This window comes from Pteropus alecto, unplaced genomic scaffold (assembly GCF_000325575.1).
Source record: "Pteropus alecto unplaced genomic scaffold, ASM32557v1 scaffold129, whole genome shotgun sequence".
Classification (NCBI taxonomy): domain Eukaryota; kingdom Metazoa; phylum Chordata; class Mammalia; order Chiroptera; family Pteropodidae; genus Pteropus; species Pteropus alecto.
Genome location: NW_006442597.1, coordinates 364,520 through 389,198, shown reverse-complemented (window position 1 = coordinate 389,198; position 24,679 = coordinate 364,520). Strand labels below are relative to the sequence as shown.

General features: G+C 39.2%; 1 protein-coding gene and 1 long non-coding RNA gene across 5 annotated transcripts in view; one reads left to right on the top strand and one right to left on the bottom strand.

Annotated features, from left to right (window-relative positions):
- The window catches only part of ZNF484 (zinc finger protein 484), a 74,698-nt gene that overhangs the window by 28,140 nt on the left and 21,879 nt on the right, over positions 1–24,679 (top strand). The window contains exons 2-4 of one of the 4 annotated variants that reach the window (XM_025040451.1): positions 9,362–9,488; positions 9,774–9,869; positions 19,878–19,918. Coding sequence is in view for 2 of the 4 variants with exons in the window: in XM_006922791.3 (XP_006922853.1) it covers positions 9,344–9,488; positions 9,774–9,869 (241 nt within the window). In the remaining 2 variants the exon portion in view is untranslated. Of the gene's footprint in view, positions 1–9,343; positions 9,489–9,767; positions 9,870–19,877; positions 19,919–24,679 lie in introns of those variants that run through there. The other 3 variants (XM_015597818.2, XM_006922791.3, XM_015597819.2) reach the window with 3 other exon arrangements.
- The window catches only part of LOC112471805, a 7,173-nt gene continuing 1,914 nt past the window's right edge, over positions 19,421–24,679 (bottom strand). The window contains exons 2-3 of the long non-coding RNA XR_003043414.1: positions 21,834–21,921; positions 19,421–19,454 (exon numbers count right to left, since the gene is read on the bottom strand). This is a non-coding gene — a long non-coding RNA (uncharacterized LOC112471805). The remainder of the gene's footprint in view (positions 19,455–21,833; positions 21,922–24,679) is intronic.

The window sequence follows — 24,679 nt, the reverse complement described above, 5'->3', positions numbered from 1 at the left end:
GCAACCCTCAAAATATTCTCTGTATCTATGAGTTTGTTTCTGTTTTGTTTATTTTGCTCTTTAGATTCCACATGGTAAGTGAAATCAAATGACATTTGTCTTTTTTTTTGTCTGACATACAATAATTTTACAATAACAATAACAATAACTTCTAGGTCTATTTTTGCAGATGGCAAGATTTCATTCTTCTTATTTTTCATGGCTGAGTAATATTCCATTGTATATATGTACTACCTCTTCTTCATCTTTTCATCCACTGATGGACACCCAGGTGCCTCCATATCTTGGCTATCGGAAATAATGTTGCAGTGAACATATGGATGCACATCTCCCTTTCAAAGTAGTATTTTGAGTTTCTTTGGATAAATAAATACCCAGGAGTGAGATTCTGGATCCTTCTTTATCTCTTGTTATATAGCCTTTGTTTTAAAGTCTATTTTGTCTGGTATAAGTATTGCTGCACAGATTCTTTTTTTCATTTCCATTTTCATGAAATATCTTTTCCATCTTTCAGTCTCTGTGTATTTTTCAATTTAAAGTGAGTCTCCTATAGGGAGCATATGTAAGGGTTTTGTTTATCTATTCAGCCACCCTATCTTTTGATTGGAGCATTTAATCCTTTTTCATTTGAAGTAATTGTTGATAGTTATTACCATTTTATTATTCATTTTTTTTAATCTCTTTTACTTCTCTTTTAAGATATTTCTCTAACATTTTTTGTAATACTGGTTTGGTGTTGATGAACTCTTAGGTTTTTATTGTTTGAAAAGCTTTTTATCTGTCCTTTGATTCTAAATAATGACTTTTCTGGGTAAAATAATACTGGTTGTGGGTTCTTGCTTTTAATCACTTTTAATATTTCGTGCCAGTCCCTATGGTCTACAAAGTTTCTGTTGAGAAATCAGTTGACAGTCCTTTGGGAGTTCTCTTGTAGGTAACTATTGTTTTTCTCTTGATGTTTTTAAGATTCTCTCTTTGTCTTTAACTTTTGGTATATTTATTATGACGTGTCTTGGTGTGGGCCTCTTTGATTTTATTGTGTTTGGTACTGTCTGTACCTCCTGGACCTCTACATCTGTTTTCTTTGCCAGGTTAGAAAAGTTTTCAGTTGTTGTTGTTATTATTAGTTTTCAGTTGTTGTTGTTGTTAGTTTTCAGTTGTTGTTGTTAGTTTTCAGTTGTTGTTATTGTTAGTTTTCAGTTGTTGTTGTTAGTTTTCAGTTGTTATTGTTAGTTTTCAGTTGTTGTTGTTAGTTTTCAGTTGTTATTGTTGTTAGTTTTCAGTTGTTGTTTTTGTTATTATTATTATTATTGAATAGGTTCTCAATCCTGTGCAGTCTCTCTTATCCTTTGGTACTTTAATGATATGAATTTTATTACACTTGTTGTCCCAGAGATCCCTTAAACTATCCTCATTTTTTAAATTTATTTTTCTCTTTGCCGTTCCAATTCAGTGTTTTCTGTTTCCTTGTCTTCCAAAAATCTTCTTCAGTCCTGTCTACTTCATCTAATCTGCTCTTGATTCCCTCTAGTATATTTTTCAATTCAGTTATTTTAGTAATTCAGTTATTATAATCTTCATTTCTGATTGGTTCTTTTTATGGTTTTTATGTCCTTTTTTATGATTACCATCTTTTTCTTGATGTTCTCACTAAGTTTGTTTTGAGCTCTGTATCTGGTAGATTGCTTGCAATCCATGTCGTTTAATTCTGTTTTTGTGTTTTTCTCCTGTTTTGTTTGGGACTTGTTTCTTTGTCTCCTCATTTTGGGTGTATCTCTGAGTTTGTTTTTATGTGTTTGGTAGATCTGCTACATATCTCATCTTTGGTAGGATGGCCTTATGTAGTAGGTATTCTTTGGTGCCTAGTGACATAGTCTCCTTGGTCACCTGAGCTGGGTGCTCTATGAGTGTCCCTTGTGTGGCTTGTATGTGCCTCCCATTATATATGAGCCTTGATTGCTATTGGTACATTAGTAGGTGGTTACTTCTCAGTCTGGCTGGCTGTAAGGACTGGTCACAACTATAGCAGGGCTGACTCCATGAAGTGGGATTTACCCCAGCAGGCATTGGTGCTTGCCTGGGCCACCCTTTGTGTGTGCGACTTGTGGAGCTAATCAGGTGGTGCTCTGTTGAGGTCTGAAGCCTGCTACCAGGTGTGTTGGTTTTGGGGCCTCTTGGTAGGGGCTCCAGTGCAGGCCGAGGTCAACCACTTCCTGTGCTGGCCCAGGGACCACCTGGTAGGATCTACAAAATGATCCACGGTTGGTAACTTTCTGTGCTGGGCCTGGAGGCTTATGGGAGAGGCCATGCTATGACCTGAGGCCAGCTGCCACCAGTGTCAGACCTGGGCATTCTCAGCAAGAGGCATAGGGTACAAGTAGGCCAGCTACCACCTGACTGGGGCTTGAAGATCTTGGAGAGTTTTTAGGAAAGTTTGCAACATGGGCCAAGGCTGGCTGTCGATGAGGCACAGACACTAAAAGAGGGTGGTGTATTCAGTGCAGTGGGGTTTCGGGAGTCACCAGGATGGGATGAGTGGTGTTTCCAGGTTAATGCATATTCAGATTTGGTTCCTCTCTTGCCTGCAGTGTGCATTCTGTGAGGTCTCACACAGGCACAATGGCAATCCTAGCCCTCAATCTATATAATTCACTTTCTACCTGTATATCTCTGGCACCTTTTGAGCAGCTGTCCCATTGTTGAATATTAGAGCATTTGTTTGTGGGCAGGTGAGTCTGTGTTCAGGCTCTTTAAGAGGACACCTGGGTTTCTAGCAGCCCTTCGCAACAGGATGGAATCCCTACTGAGTTGGGTTGGACTAGGTCTCAGAGAGTCTCCAGGGTGGAGTGATGTTCACCAGGTAAATGCAAATTCAGATTTGGTGCCTGCCCGTGTGGAGGGAGGTCTCAACACAAGGACAATGGCAGCCTTTGTCCTGGAGCCACAGAATTCAGTTTCTTCTTGTGTTTCTGGCTCCTTGGAGCCACTGTCCTTTTGTGTGCTTAGAGTGAGTGTGTGCGAGCTAGCGTGTCTGTGCGCAGGGCTTTTGAAAGGACACTTGGGTTTTCTGCAGCCCTTCATCTCACCTGGACAAAATCTCTGCTGATTTTTACATCCCGATGTTGTGTGGAGTCCTCTTCCCAGCCCAGGAGTCCTGGGATAGGGAGACTGATATGGGATTGGGACCCCTTGCTCCTCAGGTGGGACCTCTGCAGCCAAGATAACCCTCCTGGTTCTCAAATGCCACACATGGGTGTGGGACCAGCCCAACAGTCTTGCATCTTCACCCCTCCTACCTATCTCACTGTTACTTTTCTTTATATTGTTAGTTATAGGTGTTTTGTTCAGCTAGTCTTTAGATGGTTCTCCAGCTATATTGTTCCATAATTTAGTTGTAATTTTCATATGGTCATGGGAGGAGGTGAGCACAGCATTTACCTACTCTGTCATCTTGATCAGAACTTGCCTATTTGTATATCTTCTTTGGTGAAATGTATATTCATATTCTTTGACCAATTTTAATTGGATTATTTATCTTTTTATTGAGTTGTAGGAGTTCTTTATTTATTCAAGATACAAATCCCTTATCATAAATATAATTTGAAATTTTTTTCTGCCACTCTTTATAATTGACTTTTCACTTTCTTGATAGTTTTTAAGGACAAAATTTTTAATTTTAGTTATGTCCATGTTGTCATTTTTTCCACTTCAATCGCTTGTGCTTTTGATTTCATGTTTAAGAAATTACTGCCAAATCCAATGTCACAAAGATTTACTCCTTTAGGTAAAACTTAAGTTTTGGCTAAAGATAATAACATTTAGGCATAAATTCATTTTGAGTTAATTTTTTTTTTTAGTATAATATGAGGCGTAGGGGTTCAACTTCATTTTTTTCTATGTGGATATTCACTTGTCTCAGAACCATTTGAGGAAAGACTATTTTTTCCCTTTTAAATAGTTTTAACACTCGTGTTGAATAACAATTGACTATGATATATGGGTCATTTTTGAATTCTCAGTTACATTTCATTGATCTATATGTCTATCCTTATGCCAGTACCACACTCTTTTGAAAAAAGAACCTATTTTAATCCTCTTTTTTTAAAGGAAGAATTGACTTATTCAGTGGATAGGATGGAATGCAAAATGATTGGCAGAATATATTTTCTTTTTTAAGGGATAATTAAGGTCTACATAGAAAAGAATGCATGAATCATATGTATACGACTTGAGGACCAGTTTTCACAGCTTATTCTTTTATAGCTAACACATAGATAAAACAAAACAACAAAAAAGAAACCCCAGAATATAATCATTACCACAGAAAAAATGGCATAATATTTTATTTTTTATTTTTTTATGGTGACATTGGTTAACGAAATCCAATAAGTTTCATCTGTACACTTTAACACTAAGGCATGTATATATATATATTTACACTGTGTGTTCACCTCCCATAGTTAGATTTCTTTCTGTCACCACTCATTTGACCCCATTAACCCCGTCTACCTCCCCTGCTCCCCCTAGTCCTACCCTCTACTAACCACTAGTCTATAGTCCATATCCATGAGTCTCTGTTTGTTTGTCCTGTTCACTTGTTGCTTTTAGCTTTATATCCTACATATAAGTGATATCATGTAATTTTCAACTTTTTCTGTCTGGCTTATTTTGCTTAGCATGATTATCTCTAGGTCCATCCATATTGTCGCAAATGGCAGTATTTCATCTCTTCTTATGGCTGAGTAATATTCCATTGTATATATGTACCACAGGTTCTTTAGCCAGTCATCTATTGTAGGACACTTCAGTTGCTTCCATGTCCTGGACTCTGTGAATAATGCTGCTATGAACATCTGTGTGCAAATGTCTTTTCAGATATGGGTTTTCAAGTCTTTAGGGATAAATACCAGTAGAGGGATTGCTAGATCATATGGTAGATCAATTCTTAGTTTTTTGAGGAACCTCCATACTGTTTTCCATAGTGGCTGTGCCAATTTGCAGTCCCACCAGCAGTGTATGAGGGTTCCTATTTCTCCACATACTCTCCAACATTTCTTATTACCTGTCCTGTTGATTATAGCTATTCTAACAGGTGTGGGACGGTATCTCATTGTGATTTTGATTGGCATTTCCCTAATAGCTGGCGATGTTGAGTATCTTTTAATGTATTTGTTGGCCATTTGTATGTCCCCTAGGGAGAAGTGTCTGTTCAGGTCCTCTGCCCATTTTTTGATTGGATCGTTTGATTTTTTGTTGTTATTGAGTTGTATGAGTTCTTTGTATATTTTGGATATTAGGCTCTTATCGGAGGCATTGCTTGCAAATATTTTTTCCCATTCAGATGTTTGTCTCTTTACCTTGTTGATGATTTCTTTTGCTGAGCAGAAGCTTTTTAGTTTGATGTAGTCCCATTCATTTATTTTTGCTCTTACTTCCCTTGCCTTTCAGATCAAATTCATCAAATCCTCTTTAAGTCCAAGGTCCTTGAGTTTAGTTCCTATGTTTTCTTCTATGCATTTTATTGTTTCAAGTCTTATATTTAAGTCCTTAATTCATTTTCAGTTAATTTTGGTGTGTGGTGATAGAAAACACTCTAGTTTCATTCTGGGACACAGAGACAGCCACAGGGATAGTGGCTCTCCAGTTTTCTCAGTAGCGCTTATTGAAGAGGCTTTCCTTTCTCCACTGTATATTTTTGTTGAAAATTATTTGCCCATATAAATATGGGTTTATTTCTGGACTCTCGATTCTGTTCCACTGGTCAGTGTGTCTATTTTTCTGCCAATACCATGCTGTTTTGATTACTGTTGCTTTATAGTATAATTTAAAGTTGGGCAGAATGTTGCCTCCAGCCTCGTTCTTTTTTCTCAGGAAGGCTTTGGCAATTTGGGGTATTTTGTACTTCCATACAAGTCTGATGGCTTTTGTTCTATTTCTTTAAAGAAAGCTGATGGGATTTTGATGGGGATTGCATTAAATCTGTATAATGCTTTAAATAATAAGATCATTTTAACGATGTTGATTCTTCCAATCCAAGAACATGGAATATCTTTCCATTTCTTTGTATCTTCTATTTCTTTTAATAGGGTCTTATAGTTTTCATTATATAGGTCCTTCACATGTTTCGTTAGATTTATTCCTAGGTATTTGATTCTTTTTGTTGCAATTGCAAAAGGAATTATTTTTTCCACTTCTTTTTCTGACACTTCATTGTTAGAGTATAGGAATGCTATGGATTTTTGAACGTTGATTTTGTATCCAGAAACTTTACTGCATTTGTTTATTGTTTCTACTAGTGTCCTTGTGGAGTCTTTAGGGTTTTCTATATAGAGAATCACGTCATCTGCAAATAGTGACAGTTTGACTTCTTTGTTTCCTATTTGGAGGTCTTTTATATCTTTCTCTTGCCTGATTGCACTCGTTAGGACCTCCAATGTTATATTGAATAACGGTGGTGATAGTGGACAGCCTTGCTTTGTTCCTGATCTTAGAGGGAAGGTTTTTAGTTTTTCAGCATTAAGTATAATGTTGGCTAAAGGCGTGTCATATTAGGCCTTTATTATGTTAAGGTACTTTACTTCTGTACCGATTTTTTTAAATGTTTTGTTCATAAATGAGTGCTGTATCTTGTTGAAGGCTTTATCTGTATCTATTGATATGATCATATGATTCTAATTTTTTAATTTGTTTATGTGGTATATGTATCACATTAATTGATTTACATATACTGAACCATCCCTGTGCCTCTGGGAAGAAGCCCACTTGATCATGGTGTATAATCTTTTTAATATGTTGCTGTATTCAGTTCACTAGTATCTTATTTAGGATTTTTGCATCTGTGTTCATGAGAGATATTGGTCTGTAGTTTTCTTTTTTGTGTCATCTTTACGAAGTTTTGGTATCAAGGTAATATTGACTTCATAAAATGAGTTGGGAAGTATTGCCTCCTCTTCGATTTTTTGGAAGAGTTTGAGGAGAATAGATATTAAAACTTCTTTGAATATTTGGTAGAATTCACTGGTGAAGCCATCTGGTCTTGGACTTTTACTTTTTGGTGGGTTTTTGATGATTGTTTCAATTTCCATACTGCTGATCAGTCTATTTAGATTTTCCAGTTCTTCTTAATTCAGTCTAGGAAGGTTGTATTTTTCTAAGTATTGGTCCATTTCTTCTAGGTTATTGAATTTGGTGTTATATACTTTTTCATAGTATTCTTGTATGATCCTTTGTATTTCTGCAGTGTCTGTCGTAATTTCCCCTCTTTCATCCCTGATTTTGTTGTATTTGTGTCATTTCTCTTTATTGAGTCTAGCAAGGGGGTTGTCAGTTTTTTAACCTTCTCAAAAAACCAGCTCTTTGTTGCATTTATTTTTTTCTATTTTTTTTTTTTGTTTGTTTTCAATTTCATTTATTTCTGCTCTAATTTTGATGATTTCTTTCCTTCTGCTGACTTTAGGCTTCATTTGTTCCTCCTTTTCTAGTTTTTTAAGATGAAATGTTAGGTTGTTTATTTGGGCTTGTTCTTGTTTTTGGAGGTAGGCCTGTAATGATGTGAACTTTTCTCTTATGACCGCTTTTGCCATATCCAAAAAGTTTTGATATGTTGTACTATCATTATCATTCGTATCTCTTGATCTCCCTTTTTATTTCTTCTCTGACCCAGTTATTCTTTGGTAGTATGTTGTTTAATTTCCATTTATTTGTGGTTCTTTCCACTTTCTTTTTACAGTTGATCTCTAGTTTCAAAGCATTCTGATCAGAGAATATGGTTGGTATGATTTCAATGATCTTGTATTTGTTGAGGCTATCTCTGTGTTCCAGTATGTGGTCAATCCTTGAGAATGTTCCATGTGCACTACAGAAGAATGTATAAGCAACTGTTTTGGGATGGAAGGCTCTATAAATGTCAATTATGTCCAGTTGGGCTAATGTATCATTTAAGGATGTTATTTCCATATTGATTTTCTGTTTGGATGATCTGTCTATATCTGACAGTGGGGTATTATGTCCCCTACTATGATAGTGTTTTGGTCTGTTTCTCCCTTTAGTTCTGTTAGTAATTGCTTTACTAATAGATTGGGAGCATAGGTAGTAATAAGTGTTATATCTTCTTGGTGCACGATTCCCTTCATCATTATGAAGTATCCCTCTGTATCTTTCTTTAACTTTTTGATTTTGAAGTCTATTTCGTCCGATATTAGTACTGCCAGTCCTGCTTTTCTCTGAATGCCATTTCCTTGAAATATCATTTTCTACCCTTTCACTTTGAGTCTGTATTTGTCTTTGGAACTGAGATGTGTCTCCTGGAGGCAGCATATGGTTGGGTTTTGTTTTTTCATCCAGTCTGCGACTGTGTGTCTTTTTATTGATGAGTTCAGTCTATTTACATTTAGGGTGATTATTGAAATATGAGGTCTTCTTATAGCCATTTTATCTTTTGCTTTCTGGTTGTTTGGTGTTTCCATTGCTTCCTTGTCTTTGTGTTTCTGTAGTCTTTATTTTGGTTGGCTCTTGTGGGTTTTCTCTCTGGTCCTTCTTATATACTTAAGCTCTGAATCTTTGGCGTGTGGTTACCATTACAGATATGAAAAGGATAGTTGTTTATATACAGTTGTCCCTTTTCTTTTCCGTGTGCCTTATCTCCATTCCCCTTTATGAATTTGGATCTTTGAATCCTCCCCTTTTCAGTCATTGTCTCAATTTGTCCCTATGTGTGCTGAATGTTCATTACTATCTTGCTATAGCAAATCTCTTCTTATTTCAAGCTTATAATGCCCTGCTCATAGTAAGGGTTGCAGCTTAACCTGGCATTCTGCAACTGGGGCTGGTAATAATCAACTGTTGTTTCTCTGCCATTTCCAGTTCTCTGTTTTCTGCCCTGGTCCCTGGGCACTGCTGCCGGCCGCGTGGAGCTCATAGCCCTCCCAGACGGGTCTGTTCAGGGAACTCATCGCACCTTCTCCCCTCTTCCTCTTCCTTCAGGGAGCTCCAGCGGCTGTGAGAGGCTGCTGCGTTTTTTCTTTCAGTCCACTGCCCGACACCCGGTGTTCTGACCTGTGGTAGCTCTTATGCATGGATCCCATGCTCAGACATGCTGATGTGCAGTTTGTGTGTTTTTTGTTGAGTTTTAGATGTTCAGCTTATTATTGTTTCAAGGAGAAAGATCTGGGAACGTCTCTCATTTCGCTATGTTTTCGACTTATTGGCATAATATTTTAAACGAGACTTCCTTTTCCTTCAAAATATTAATGTAAGATGTAGGTGTTTAGTGGGAACCTTCTATATTGTATCATTATTAAAAGTAAGTTTCTAAATATCTTGTTTCCATCCTTCAATGCTGAATATGAATGTATTTTTACAGGAATCAGTGTCATTCAAAGATGTAACTATAGACTTCAGCTGGGAGGAGTGGCAACAATTGGACTTTGCTCAGAAAAGCCTCTACAGGGATGTAATGCTGGAAAACTATTTCAACTTGATCTCAGTGGGTAAGCACAGCTCTGCTGGGTGTAAGGCTGTACTTAATTGTGTGTAGTTTCTTTCTCAGTAGAATTTCTGAAATCTGGGGTTTCTGATTTATGTGGGACTTCTAATGCTGCCACACATCTGAAGTGTGTAATAGTTTTCTTCATATTTTGCCCTATGTTTTTAATAAACTCTTTGGAGTATTATGAATATATCACTGTTCACCATGAACTTTTCTGAAAAGTAAATGGTGAACAGTGTTTCATTGTATTACCTCAAACCAAGTCTTCTATCATTTTCTACAATAGGGTGTCAAGTTCCCAAACCAGAAGTCATTTTCAACTTGGAGCAAGTAGAAAACCCATGTATGTTGCATCGTAAAATCTCACGTCAGAGCTGTCTAGGTGAGTATGGAACCAAGAGCATAATAGGCAGTACTACTGAACTGCAGTTATACTGTCAGAGACTGGCAACTTTGAAGTGCTGTTAATATGACATTTCTGTAACATTCTGAACTTTTGGAACTATTTGGATAGAATTGATATTGGTCCAATGGATATCTAAATGCCATCCGCACTTTGAGGCCCCTTCCCATATCAGTGTATTCTTCTTTGCTTGACTTTTTAGGAAAGAATGTACTATAAATTACTGATAGTTTGGGTCTGGGGTCCTGCTTTTTTGTGTTTTCGGTCCTGCTTTTATGTGTTTTCTCCCTTTCTCTAGCATTTTTATTCTTTTTTTTACCTCCATCAAGATCTTAAATCTTTTTTTCACACATTCAGATACTCATAGATTTGCCTTTAAAAAAATTACTGTGAGTCACACTCTTACTGGTTTCCTCTCTTTTCCCTTAGTGCTTCAAAATTGTCATTTAGTGGTGGCCTTATTTTATCATCTCCAACTGTTGACTTTGAGGGTACCATTACCTACATTTGGTATATTACTTTAGTAACTATACTTATTGACATTGTCTTCCTATTTGGCTAGTTTAACACAACACTGATTTAGTCTTTCTAATTAATTTATTTTGATGTTTTACAAAAAGTTTTTGTATCTGTGTGCATGAAATGGAGTTAATCGTAATTTTCAGTTAGTAGTCAATATCATCATCGATGTGTTTTAGATAAGATAGTCTCCTCTTATTTTCTTTATTTATTCCCTTTAGTCCTCACTCCCATATTCACTTTTATCCTTCCAAGAGGATAAAACTGCTCTAATATATTTAATTTGTTTGCTCGAATTTGTGGGGTGTCTGTAAAATTTAAATCGTTGGTTTTTATTTATAGAAATGCTATATATCCTACTCAGTTTTTTTTCTCTCAGCACTAAATTGGTTCATGTTGCAATGTGTATTTCTAGTTTATTGCTTCTAACTGAAACATAGCATTCCATAGTGTGTATATATACATTTTACTTGTCCAGCTTCCCAGCTACTGTAATCAGTACTGCAGTAGATTTCTTCATGAGCAATTTTCTAATGGGAAATGAGAATTTCTTGGGAGTGCTTTATCACCAGATGTAATAATACTTTGTTTGACTAGGTATTACCACATTATTTTCTAGATTGGATGTATCATTCTGCAATCCTCTTGAGTGTAGAAGGGTATTGATTTCTCCACATCCCTGCCCATATTCCTAATAATTTATAATAATTTGGCTAATCTAATGGATTTTAATTTATAATATTGGTGAAAGAATGTCCAGCCCAAGAAAAAGCTTTGTAAGATGACAATTTTTGGGAAGCAAAATTTCAATGGATTAAGATACTGCTCCTGACAATGGCAGTTTTACAGCTTGTTATATACATTAGAATCAATGGAGAAGATGTAAGGAGGGTTACATGAAATTCATTGGTGGTAGATTAGGGAGGCAGGAGAAAGCAAAGTGGGGAAATCTTAGATTGGATAAAAAGCAAAATGAGGAGACACACACTTCTTACATTGGTGGGTACAAGATAGTTAACATTTATAGTACATAAAGATGGTGTGTCAGCAACAAGATAGCAGTGTGGTCTCATGTGCTAGTACTGGGGCTGTTGTGCCTTAGAAAGGGTCTGGAAAAGAATACTCTTACATTCCAAAAGCATGTTATCTTAGGCGCAGAAAGACAGTAGAGAATTTCAAAGTTAAAAATTTGTCAAGGAAGCTACAGGTCTGAGATGTGACTACCTACCACAACCCAATTTGAGTTAGGAATTTTTATGTTCAGACTACCCCGTGTAATTATTTTTTTTTTAATTTAAAATTTATTTATTTATTTTTAATTGAAGTTGGCATTTAATATTATTTTATATTGGTTTCAGGTATATAGCATAGTGTTTAGACATCTGTATAATTTACAAAGTAATCTCCCCAGTAAGTCTAGTACCTACCTAGCACCATATGTAGTTATTATAATATTATTCTATAACTATATTCCCTTTGCTATACTTTAAGTTTCTGTGATTATTTTATAACTACCAATTGTACTTCTTACTCCTTTTACCTTTTTTCCCAGCCCTCCAGCCCCCTTCCTATCTGGCAACCATTAGTTTGTTCTCTGTATCTATGAATCTGTTTCTATTTTGTTCATTCAGTTGTATTGCTTTTTAGATTCCATATAAATGATATCATATGGTAATTGTCTTTCTCTGTCTGACTCATTTCACTTAGCATAATACTCTCTATGTTGTCTATATAAAATATCCATGTTGTCTATATATAATATCTATGTCTATGTATAATATCCATGTTGTTGCAAATGGCAAGATTTCATTCTTTTTTATGACCAATAGTCCATCACACACACACACGCAATCTAAAGTCTACTGACTTAGGTTGCTTCTGTAGCTTGGCTATTGTGCATAGTGCTGCAGTGAACACAGGGATGCATATAACTTTTCACATTTGTGTTTTGGGTCATAAAGTAGTTCTATTTTTAATTTTTTTTAGGACTCTCCATACTGTTTTCCTATGTGGTTACTTTGGTCTTTGGGTTTGTAAATCCCAACATGCAGGCCTCCTCTGAGCTTGTCAGGTTTAATATGTGGCCCCTTTTTTCATCCACAATTCCCATTTTGATCATAAATCAACCTGAAGGATGCATCGATGACCAGCCTTTTGGTTGGGTAATGTGGTCCTACAGTGATAGGAAGCCTCATTCCTAGATTGTCTTAGAGTCAATGTTTGTCTTGCTGAATGGTAGACTATTGGGGATGGAGTAAGACTAACCTTGAATGGTAGTCAAGGCCAAATTTTCAAAAGGAAAGGCAAGTGAATGGGAGGCAGTCTGATCCTATATGTCTTCATTAAAAATATTCTGTATCATTTTTTCTTTGAGCTATCATGATCTGAGTTTTTTGATGTTTGTCTTTAGTTTCGTTTTTGCATCTAGTATAACGTAAACCAATAACACTGATTAGGAACAGAAAATATATAATACTAGATAAGAACAAGTCTGAGGGAAACAAATATCCAGCTATCCAAAGAAACTTTTACATGTATCATCATAATTTTTCATTTAGATAATAATGTTTTCCTCCCTTGTTTACTGCCTTTTGTATCTTATGATAAATGTGGCCAGGTGAATGATGCAGTAGATCTAATTTTTTTTCTGGCCAATTAGTTTTCTTAGAAATGACTCCATGAGGAGGATTAAATTCAGTTTCCCAATACATATTTTCAGTATCAATAGTATCATAGGTTTCATTAACCTCAAAGTTATTTTGCCTTTAATTTCAGCGTTATACCATATTCTCATAGCATTTAATAAAGCTTGATGTCATTACAGTAGAAGTCACTTAGTATAATAGAAGAAATTTCTAATCTTTTCCAACAAAAACATCCCTTTCCTATATATCATATATTATTATTTGTTGAGGGTAGAGACAATAGGCCAGAATTGGGTGAATTCAGAATTCCATATAAATTGGGGACATAACCATTTACCTTTCTGATTTTTTCAATCGGATAATGAGATGGGTTCCCATTTGCTTTTACGTTTTAATATGCTCCATCTGCTTCCCATTGGAAGTATTCTAATGTTATTAAGGATGGTCTCTATACCAGCTCTGAAAAATCTTAGTTTATGATTTAACCGAAATGCCTGGGCTTTTGATACAATATCATAGATCACATTTTCCATCTAAAATTTCCCAAAGTCCAGGAGGACCATAAGAGTCCCATAAGTGTCCAGCCTGAGTTTCTAAACCCATTATAGTAGGTCATTTTTTTCATAACTACTTCAGATTCCTTTTGCAGTAGCATAGATAATAGGCCCTGTTGAGTTAGGGCATAGGCATGTTCCCATTGTTGGATTTGTGCACGAGCTTTTATAGTCTGTTGTGTCCATTTTATCCGTTAAACTAAAGCCTCATTGTCTTTCCGTGCTGCTTTCCTTTCTTTTCTTTCTTGAAAGAACATTTCTTTCATATGAACTATTTTAGTAAAGAATCTTTTTCTAACAAATGACATTCTTCATTAACTGTAAATTCAGCTTGTCCCAGAATATCAAGGCTAGCTCTTAATCCTCCAAGTAGTCCCCTCTTATTTCTTACAGAGGGTCAGTGTTGGATACACAAGGCATGTTGTTGCCATTGGGTGGCTATGGCCTGGGAGCAATTTGGGTATACTGGATGGCCCCCAAAATGTTGAGTTTCCCATGCTATAGTTAAATGAGTAGAGGTAACCCCAAAATGAGGTAGAGTTCAAATATTCCATAGGGCTTTCCACAAACATCTAAAATATTTCTGAAATGGGAACCCATTTCATGGCTGATCAATCCAAGGACTAGATAGATATACTATGCCAGATTGGGCAGGCTGCTTCAAGTCTTTTCCCTCATATCCAGATATTTTTCTTAATTTTTTTTATCATCCATTTCTATAGCTATGCAATGCTTATCTAAATTGGATTCGTATATAATTCTACCAGGAGAATTATCAGGGAGATGTTCTCGAAGGCATTTGCCCAAGATGGATCCTTTGTAATAGATATACCTAGAGAAAAATGTACCAAAGTACTACATTAATAGTAGGAGAAGACCATTGCATGGCTAACAAAACATTAACTTCATTATCTTACTGGATAATCAAAATATCATTGTCTAGTAGATGGGAGAGATTAGCAGGTACCCAAGTTAAAATTTTCATATCCAATAAAGGAGGAGGTTTGGGGAGATGGATATTGTTTTCATTAGGAAACCATAAGAAGGATAATAATATATGATTCATTATATGTATCTTTATTGATTATTAATAATTAGATGATATAAGGCAAGGTTTGAGAGAAGTTCAAATAATAAATTTTTTATTATTAGCCAACAAAAAATGATTAAACAAATGTCCCAGTGTTCAACATCAGTTCGTGGGCATACAGGCCTTTTTGATGTCTTGGTATAGCTATCTGCCTTTGATGTCGGCAGCTTCTCATCCTTGAAGAGTTCCTTTGATATGCACTGAAGGCAGAGGCAAGTGTCAGAGGCAGGTGTAGATGTTCACTCACAATTAGGCACCTTTTAAAAATGAGAAATGTGAATTCATGAGTTAACCCCTTTTAAATTTGACTGCACATGGATTAGTTAGTAACACCTGATAAGGTCCCTTCCAATGACGTTGGAGAAGAGTCTTTTATTTGATGCCTTTTCCAATAGCCCAAATCTTGATTGTAAGCCAGGGTCTTTGAAATCTTTGTCTCCTGGAAGTACACTTAAAATGAATCAGTTACTAATTTATCAATCCCATTAAGCTGCTTAATACACCCTTGATGTTATTGTGTAGAATGTTTCCTTTTAGTAAGGTTGGCTCACGTGCCCTTTCATCCACATCCATAGGGCGACCAGTGACTATTTCTAAGGAGAAAGGCTATGTTTACCCAAAGGAGTAGATCTCCTGTTGAGGAGCACCATAGGGAGAGCTTTCGGCTAGGGGAGATTAAAAGTTCCTGAAATTTTAGCTAGTTAATTTTGATTGTACCATTGGTATGTTCCACCAATCTGGAGGACTGGGGCCGGTAAGCACAATGAAAATGCTGTAGAATAGGCTAGATGTTGCAGATGGGTTGCATTATTTGCCCAGTATTCTTAATCTCTTGGTTCTGTTCTGATTCCAGATTGGTTCTGTTCTGATTCTGTTCTGGAATCAGCCATTCCCTCTATATAACTCAGAGGGAATTCCTTAATGGGGATTATTTTTTCCAATAACAATTTACCTACCATTAAGGCTGTTGCTCTCCTACAAGGGAAAGCCTCAACCCAGTGAGAAAACATACAAATCATAACTAATATATATATATTTAAAATCCAATTGCCATACCTCAGATGGACGTAAAGGAAGTGGGACATGTCTTTGGGACCCATGGAATGGTTTTCCTGGATTATATTGGACAGATAGAACATGTGCTATATATACACTTTATGAGCTATAGTGAGAGAAGATTTCTAGTAATATTACTTCATGAAATCATCTTTTCAGGACTCTAGTGTGTTAGCTCATGTACTTGCTGAAGTACAGACAGTTGAGCTCTTGTAGGTAAGATTGGTTTCTAATAGGATCCAAACCATATGGATTTTGTGCGGGTTGAAGGTTCCCCCTTTTTATTGTCATATCCTCTTCTGTAACTCTGTGTTGGAACTGTAAAAGATAGTCTTTTATTGATTTAATAAGAAACAAGAATTCTCAGGTCTGGATAATTTGGTTGCTCAGTGCTGCCTGTTTAGCTGCAGTGTTCACTAAATTATTTCCTTTTGCTTCCTTGTTGGCAGCTTTAGGATGTCCTGGAATTTTGTATGGCATCTAATAATTCTGCCACTTGTTTTCCAGGCTGCCCTGAGGAAGTTCAGAAGCCTCACTTCTTCCATAACATTCCAGAGTTGTGGGCTACACCGAAGGCATAGTGATGATCAGTGTAAATATTGGCTACTTGATTTTGGACCAATTGACAAGCCTGAGTTAGAGCAATTAATTTGGCTTGCTGGGCAGATCTTGTTACTGGAGCAAAAGGGGTCTGTTTGCCTGCACACATCTGAGTCAAAGAAGAGATACATGCAGGTTTTGCAGCAAAGAAAGGTTTGTTTTAGAGTTGCAAGTCCCGGGGACCCATGTGAGCTATTGCTCTCAACAACCTGGCTCTCTGGGAGCATTTGAGGAGTACATATTATATAGGGAAAAATCAGTAGTCGTGGAAATTAAGGGAGTTGTAGATGTACATACTACTGATTAGATGATTGGAGGGGGCTGGGGTAATTGATCATTGTGTTCTGTTCTGGAATCAGCCAGCCATGGCGCCATCCCATCTGGTCCCATGCCAGGGGTTTGTTCTACCTTGAAGGGTTTGGAGCTGAAACACATCTAAGGCTAAGATGTTATCCTTAGTGTAACCTAAACTTACTGTCTTCATGATTATAGACCTGAGGCTCCATTAATCTTATGTCCAAAGGCTTAATGATTAAAGGAGCAGGCATACAGAGAGAGAAGGATAAGAGTGGGTAAACAAGTGAGTCACAATGCCATTTTCTGCATAAAACCAGCTTGAATCAGAGAAAAAACTATATTAAAGGAATGAAATATCAGTTTCCTGTAAACCATTCGTAGGAACAAGAAGGTAGTCAGTAAGCGAAACACAATTGTGAGTGTCTTCATCCTGTAACGAGGGTAATAAAGTTGCTGGGTTAGGACTGTTACATCGAGTTAAATATTAGGTGCAGAAAGCAGTTCTTCATAAGCACCCAGTCGACTGACAGGGAAGTGTTGACTGTGATAATGTTGTAGCCGCCAGCCCCCAATAGACACACGGACCACCAGGAATCAGTGAGTCATAGGAATCACACTCTTTATTCAGCCAGCCGGGTCTGCCAGGGGTACGCAGACCCCAAATTAAGCAGCTCCGAAATGTAGAGGTACAGGGTTTTAAGCCCAAAATCCCATTCTTCATTCTGTTGGAATAGAAAGGTCTATTTTTCTCCTATTCACTACCTGTCAATCTATAGGTCGGGGTGTGCAAGCGGGGAGTACAGAAGCAGAAAGCTTGTTATCAGAATGTTATGTCCCTATGATCAAAAGCCTTTTGTTCCCATGGCGATAGTAAACAGTAATTTCCTACAAGTAATAAATCTCAAGTAGTCATTTTTCAGCCACCACATTCCCCACTGGCCTTAGCAAAAATCAAATCTTTGATTCTTCATGCGGAATTTGCTCATAGCCTCTAGTCTGTAATATTAAAAGTCTAATAGAATTAATTCTTTTCCTTATATATGCAAACAAGAAATTAAGGAAACACGGGCCAAAAGTTAACAAAAGGAGGAGGATGATTAAAGGTCCAGCTATAGCAGCTAGAAGAGTTGTTAGCCATGGTGACCAATTGAACATCCTATGAAACCAGTTATTTGATTCTAGTCTCTGTTTTTCCCTGGCATCCAAATTTCTCTGTACTAGTCGTAAGCTTTCTCTAATTACTCCAGAGTTATTGGCATAGAAGCAATAGGTTTCACCTAGAGCCATGCATAACCCACCTTGTTCTAAGAATAATAAATTTAAACCTCTTCTATTTTGGAGGACTACTTCTGCTAGTGAATAGACTTGAAGTTCTAGCCTGCCAATGGTGCCTTTTAAGGTCTTGATATCCTTATCTATCTGTATTCCAATTTCACGTAATTCATTTTCTCCCTTGATGAGAGCAGTAGTACCTACAGCTGCTGAGCCCGCTATTCCGAGACCCACAAAAAGGGATACTAAGACTGGTACGGCCCGTTTCTGTAACCTGTCCCAGTAGAAGAAATGGAGCCTGCCTTCCGGCCCATTGTAAAGGGACACTTGGGGGAGTACAAAGACTAGGATACAAATATTAGCTTCACCTGTGTTGAAAAGAACAGATGCAGCACAGTGAGTGAGCCCGTTATCACATGCTAGCCAGGTATTATTTGGAGCCTTATAGTATTTATTTCCTGAGGTAGGTACTTCGATAGTACGATTACAGTTATCATAGTAAGGCGACTGTGCCAACAGCTTGGAATAATTCTTTGAAATCAGGCAAGTTCCTTTTCCTTGTATGTCTCCCAAAGTGAGTCGAGGAGTTTCCCATTCACAATCATGTGCGCTGCTGAGCTCAGTCAGGTTTAGGGGAGTTCCTACCCCAACATAATAAGGGGATTTTGGGTTTAGGCACAACCAACAATCCTGCCCTGTGTCTGGGGAGGTCTTATTTAAGACCTTGTGTATTGTTGTTAACATAGTTATGAATTCTTCTTCGGGTTCTGGTTGTGGCTGGTCAAATGTCTGGGGTTTAATAGCTGTTAGGCTACTACCTGAAGAGGCTAGAGCCGGAGTCGGGGTTGCCCGGGAAACTCCTGTAAGACTTTGGGGTAGTCCTGGAATTAGAAGTGGTTTGTTGGGCTCTATAGGGTGAGCTTTTCTGGGAGGGTCCTTAACCTGTATAGTAAAATATGATCCTGAATCATATCCAGTTTTATACAATCTGATACCCCAGGTCTGTCCCATGAGCCAATAGTGTTGTCCCCCAAGGATACTGGTTTTGATGGTGATTATGAGGGGATTGCAGGACCCAAGAGAGCATGTAGAAGGGCTTGGTCCTCTTATTAACCCAATATGATTATCATTCTGTTTTTTATAATTATCTATAGTAGAGATAGTTTCACAACCCCAGTTAGCACAAGAAAATTGGCCTTTTCCTTCACAGTTGAGTCCCCTATTCCTCATGCTGCCAGATATTCTTTGAGGAAAATATAGAGCCCTATTCCTAAGAGGCTTTTCTCTGCCGATAATATGCCACAGCCAGGTCTCCCTTTGTAGCCTAACTATGCTCCACCCACTACGAAAGCTCTACCTATGAAAGATCCCAATCCAAGTTGGTGTCGGGCCGTTGTAGTGGTGAGGGTATCTCTGGCATAGGTCCACTTGGATCTCTGGAGTACTGTGGCTGGTGATGTTCTGGGCAACAATCTGACCGGTTTCGGTTACTATAAGTTCTCACTCTAGGCTGGTGTATGTTTCTGTATGCCTGGGCCAAAGAGGAAAAAAGGAAGAAACAAAGGATTAGACCTATATACACTTGAGTCTTAGTCTTAAGGGCCGTACACTTGAGTCTTAGTCTTAAGGGCCCGTCTTCCTCAGCTGTCCATTCTTGTGCTGCCTTCATGTGGGAGTGATGGATGCATGATGGGATGCCGTCTACTTTAACTGCAGTGGGCATCGTCCGGTAGACAGTGAAGGGTCCTTTCCACTTGGGTTCTAGTTTCTTGGAAGTGAAATTCTGGATATACAGAGTCCCCAGGCTGAAACTGATGGGGAAGTCCGTCCTCCGGAGCTGAATGGGTAGCACGAACCCGGGACCAAATCTCCTCCAGTACACTTTGAAGGGCCTGTAAAGACTTAAGTAAGATAAGATTACGTAACTCTGCCTTTTTCTCATCTTTTATTCTAGGTACTAAAGGAGGGGGTTTTCCAAAGAAAATCTCAAATGAGGTAAATCCATTAATATATGGAGTACACCTGGCTCGGAGAAGAGCAAAGGGGAGAAGTTCTACCCACGTCCCACCAGTTTCTAATCCTAACTTGACTAATGTCTCTTTTAGGGTTCGATTCATTCGCTCTACTTGCCCCGAACTTTGGGGCTGGTAGGCGCAGTGGAGTTTCCATTGCAAATTTAGGTAGCTAGCCAATTGTTGTGACACCTTTGCTACGAAGGCTGGTCTGTCATCCGACCCTAAAGTTCCAGGGAGACCGAGTCGAGGGAGGATTTCTTCTAGTGGTTTCTTAGTAACTACTGAGGCAGTCTCTTTCCTGGTGGGGAAGGCCTCTACCCATCCTGAAAAGGTGTCTATAAAAACAAGTAAATATTTGTAGCCGCCCACAGTCAGAGTTACCTCAGTGAAATTTACTTCCCAGTGGTCCCCCGGACAAGTTTCTCTTTTCCTATGCCTAGGTTTTTCTATCTTTCCCTTTTTTGGGCACAAGCCGGGCATCGTGAGGCCATCTCCTCTGCAGTTCTTCTCCCTTCTAACAAGTGAAAGTAGGGGTCTAAAGCTTGGAGCATCTTAGTTTGCCCTAGGTGTGTGGCCTTTAGTACGTCCTAGGTGTGTGGTCTGGTGTAATTGGTGGAGGAGAGTCCTTCCCAGGGCCTGTGAGAGCCCGATTTTTCCATCTGGGGTCGTCCACCACCTCTGTTGGTTCTTAGTGGCTCCTTTGTCCTGAAAATATATGTCCTCTTCTGCCGTATAGGTCAGAGATGGAGGCAGTTCTGGGTAAGGAACAACAGTCAGTAGATGTGGTGGGGGCCCCACTGGCCTTGTGGCCACTGTTATTGCCTCTGCATCAGCTCGTCGGTTTCCCTCAGCCTCGGGACTATACCGTTTTTGATGCCCTTCACAATGAACAATCGCCAGAGCCTTAGGCATCCATATGGCTTCAAGTAAGGCTAAGATCTCCCCCTTGTTCTTGATGTCCTTCCCAGCTGAAGTCAGAAGCCCTCTTTCCTTATAGATGGCTCCATGTACATGTGCAGTGGCAAAGGCATATCAGCTGTCAGTGTATATTGTGACTGACTTGTCATTTCCCCACTTAGTGCCTCAGTGAGGGTGATGACTTTGGCCTTTTGAGCAGAAGTCCCATGGAGAAGAGCCTGTGACCAGATAGTGCCAGTTAGAGTAACAACCGCTGCCCCTACGTACCTCCTCTTGCATGAAGCTGCTCCCTTCCGTGAACAGAACTTCATCGGCCTCAGGCAGAGAGGAGTCCTTGAGGTCTGGCCGCGAGGGACACACAGCATCAGTGAAATCTATGCAATTATGAATGGGGGTCTGGGGGTCTGGGTCTGGCAACAGGCTGGCTGAGTTGAGGACAGTGACTTTGGAGAAACTGATCCTTGGCTGGTCGAAGAGGAGAGCCTGGTATTGGATGATTCTGGAATTAGTCATCCATCACTCTGGGCTACTGCGGAGAAGGGCTTCTACTGCATGAGGAGCAGTAATGTTTAGACTTTGCCCGCGGGTGAGTTTGTCAGCTTCTTTGACTAGGAGAGCCATTGCTGCTATGGCTCGTAGGCAGGGTGGCCATCCAGAGGCCACTGTGTCTAGTCTCTTTGATAGATAGGCCACTGGTCGGCGCCACGGGCCTAGCGTTTGGGTTAGGACCCCTTTGGCGATTCCCTTGGTCTTACTTACAAAAAGATGAAATCCCTTGGTGATGTCTGGAAGAGCAAGGGGTAGGGCTGATAGGAGTGCCTGCTTGAGAAGGTCAAAGGCCTTCTGTTCTGTCTCTGTCCAATTGAGGGGCTGATTTCCTCCTGTTGCTGAGTACAGGGGCTTTGCAATTTCTGCGAACCCAGGAATCCAAAGTCTGCAATAGCCTACCCGCCGCCCCCCCCGAGGAATTCTCTTACCTGTCTCTTGGTGGTGGGTACCAGAATCTGAAGAATGGCTTCAATCCTCTGCCGGGATAGAGTCCGTTTTCCTCCTTCGAGTGTATACCTGAGGTAGTCCACAGACTGGGTGCATAGCTGGGCCTTCTTAGCCGAGACCCAGTACCCGTATGCCTCTAGGGTGCCAAGCAGGTCCCTAGTTGCCGCGAGACAGATTTCCTCGGTTTCAGCTGCTAATAATTGCCACGGTCCAGCCACGACAGGATCCAGGGGGCCCCGAAGATGGGCAAGGCGTCGGCGCAGGAGACAGTCGACTATACAACTCAGAGGCGATGTGACACTGTTCCGTTTTATTGTGATTTGAGTACAACTTTTATACTTTTTATTTTGGCATTCGATTATACTTTGTAGTTAAGGTAGCAGGGAGTTAAATTTCTGTGGTTAGGCAAAGCAGAAAATCTTATAGAGTATATTATTATTAATGTTCATGATTAACTAGTACATTCTTCTCTCAATCATTAGAACAGAACTACCTGATGGAACAATCTAAACTTTTAATTCTTATATCTATTATGTAAGATACAGTTTGATTTAAGTAAAGGTGATAGATAAATGTATTCATAACAGCAAGCATTGGCTTGTGGGCAGACATTGTTCTTCTTTCTGCCTGAAGAAATCTTTTAAATGCTATTTGATTTATGCTATATCTAAAGTTCAAGCTGAACCTTTCTCATAGCTGTTCAAAAGTTTCCTTGGTGCAGAGGAAAAGAAAATATTTATAAAAATCAGTTTTACAAAGCTGCTTTCATAAGCTAAGTTTCTGTTCCTTTGTTTTTTAAGCACCAAGGAGATCCTGACCAGCCTTTCTTTTCTATGAAACTTAAACTACTATAAGGCACATGAATTCTATCTTTATTCACTATACGTATACTATCTTTATTATAAGCTCCTGTATAAGGCAAAGGAAGATCAGGTAATCTTTTCATACTATTAGCCCCGCTAGGTGGATACCAGAGTTTTCTATTTATCCACTAGGCCACAAAAGGAGGCCCTTCCATAGTAGGCACAGGCTTATGAGTAAATTTCTTATCCTTTACTAATTTTTCTACTAACTGCGTGGGAACAGGAGTATAAACTGGTTCCAGTAATTCAGCTTGTTATAATTTATTCATAATATCTTTAAGAGGCGCATCAAAAGGAATTTCTCTTAATAATTGTTCAAATAAAGGGTTTACGCATTCTGGACACATCAGGGTGACTAGATCTGATTCCATACGCAGGGAATTTACTATGTTTTCCTCAGAGCCAATTTTGAGGAAATCTATTTGTATAGCGTCTACACTTACTAGAATTTGTGCTACCCAAATTCCCCCTATTTATAGGATCATTTCTAAGAAACCAATTATCCCTAAACATATGCCACGTCCTCGTTCTTGACGATGCATTCCTTGAAGCCTCTGTCCCCATCTCCAGATCTTGTCACGCAGTAGGGTAGAAAGAGGATGCAGCAAATAATAAATCATCAACATACTGGAGTAACGTACGGTCAAGATTACGCTGACAGAAAGGTCAAAGTTCCGCACTTAGGGCCTCATCAAATAGGGTAGGAGAATTTTTGAATCCTTGTGGTAAATGCGTCCAGGTTAGTTGGCCCAAGGGTCTGTCCACTCAAAGGCAAAGATAGGCTGGCTGCTAGGGGCTAAGGGAATGCTGAAGAAAGCATCTTTTAAATCTAGTACGATATAAACAGTTCTCTCAGAAGGTAACAAGCTTAAGAGAGCGTACGGGTTGGGTACAGTCTGGTAGATGGTTTCAACCCTCTTGTTCACTTCTCTTGTTTTGTACTGGCCGGTAATCCTGGGTACCAGGCTTCTGGACTGGGAGCAAGGGAGTGTTCCACGGCGATTGGCATGGCACGAGAATCCCCGTTTCCTGCAGCCGCTGGATATGTTTCCTTATACCAGTTTTGGCATCTTGGGCAATCGGGTATTGCTTAACCTGGACAGGGGTCACAGTAGCAGTTAAACTCACTACTACTGGGACTTGGTGCTTAGCCAACCCTGGGGCATTGTTTTCAGCCCATACCCCTAGATATTCTACCAGGAGTCTGCCTAGTAATGTCTCCATGGACGGGTCTATATTTTCTTCCTTCTCGTAGAGGAGGTACTCTTTGGATAGAGGACAGGTAATTAAGATAGTTGATGGGGCAGACATGGACATCTGAGGTGTACTGTCTCCGAATGTAATAGTAGCCCGTAGCTTTTGGAGTAGGTCTCTACGAAGAAGTGGAGCTGGATAATCTGGAATTACGGGGAAAGAATGGGTCACTATTCCTCGCCCCAGATCTACAGTACTTTCAGTGGTCCATGGGTATTCTCGTATTTTACCTGTGGCACCTTGGATGGCAGTCTTTTGTTTGGAGATTGGTCCCCCTGGGTCAAGTAACACTGAGTTGGTAGCCCCTGTGTCCACCAGGAAGTTAACAGTTTTGCCCCCCATTTTTAAGGCAACCCTGGGCTCCTGGGGGCTTAGTGTGTAGGAGCCCCGGCCCCGTCAGTTCTCTTCCTCAGTGACGAGAATTTTAGTCTTGCAGTTTCCCTGGTCCATTTTTCTCAGGACATTCATTCTTCCGATGGCCTTCTTTCTTGCAGTAGGCACATTGATTTTTCCCTAGGGGTGTGTAACCCTTACGTGGGCCTCTTTCTGATCTCCCTTGTCTTGCCCTAGTCTTCCCTGATCTCTCCTCCTGCATGGCTGCTACCATTATTTTAGGCATACGTTTGGGGTCATCTGGTGCTTCCCTGTTGTTAAACACCTTCTGGGCTATTTCAACAAGTTGAGACAGGTTCATCCCTGCAAAACCTTCT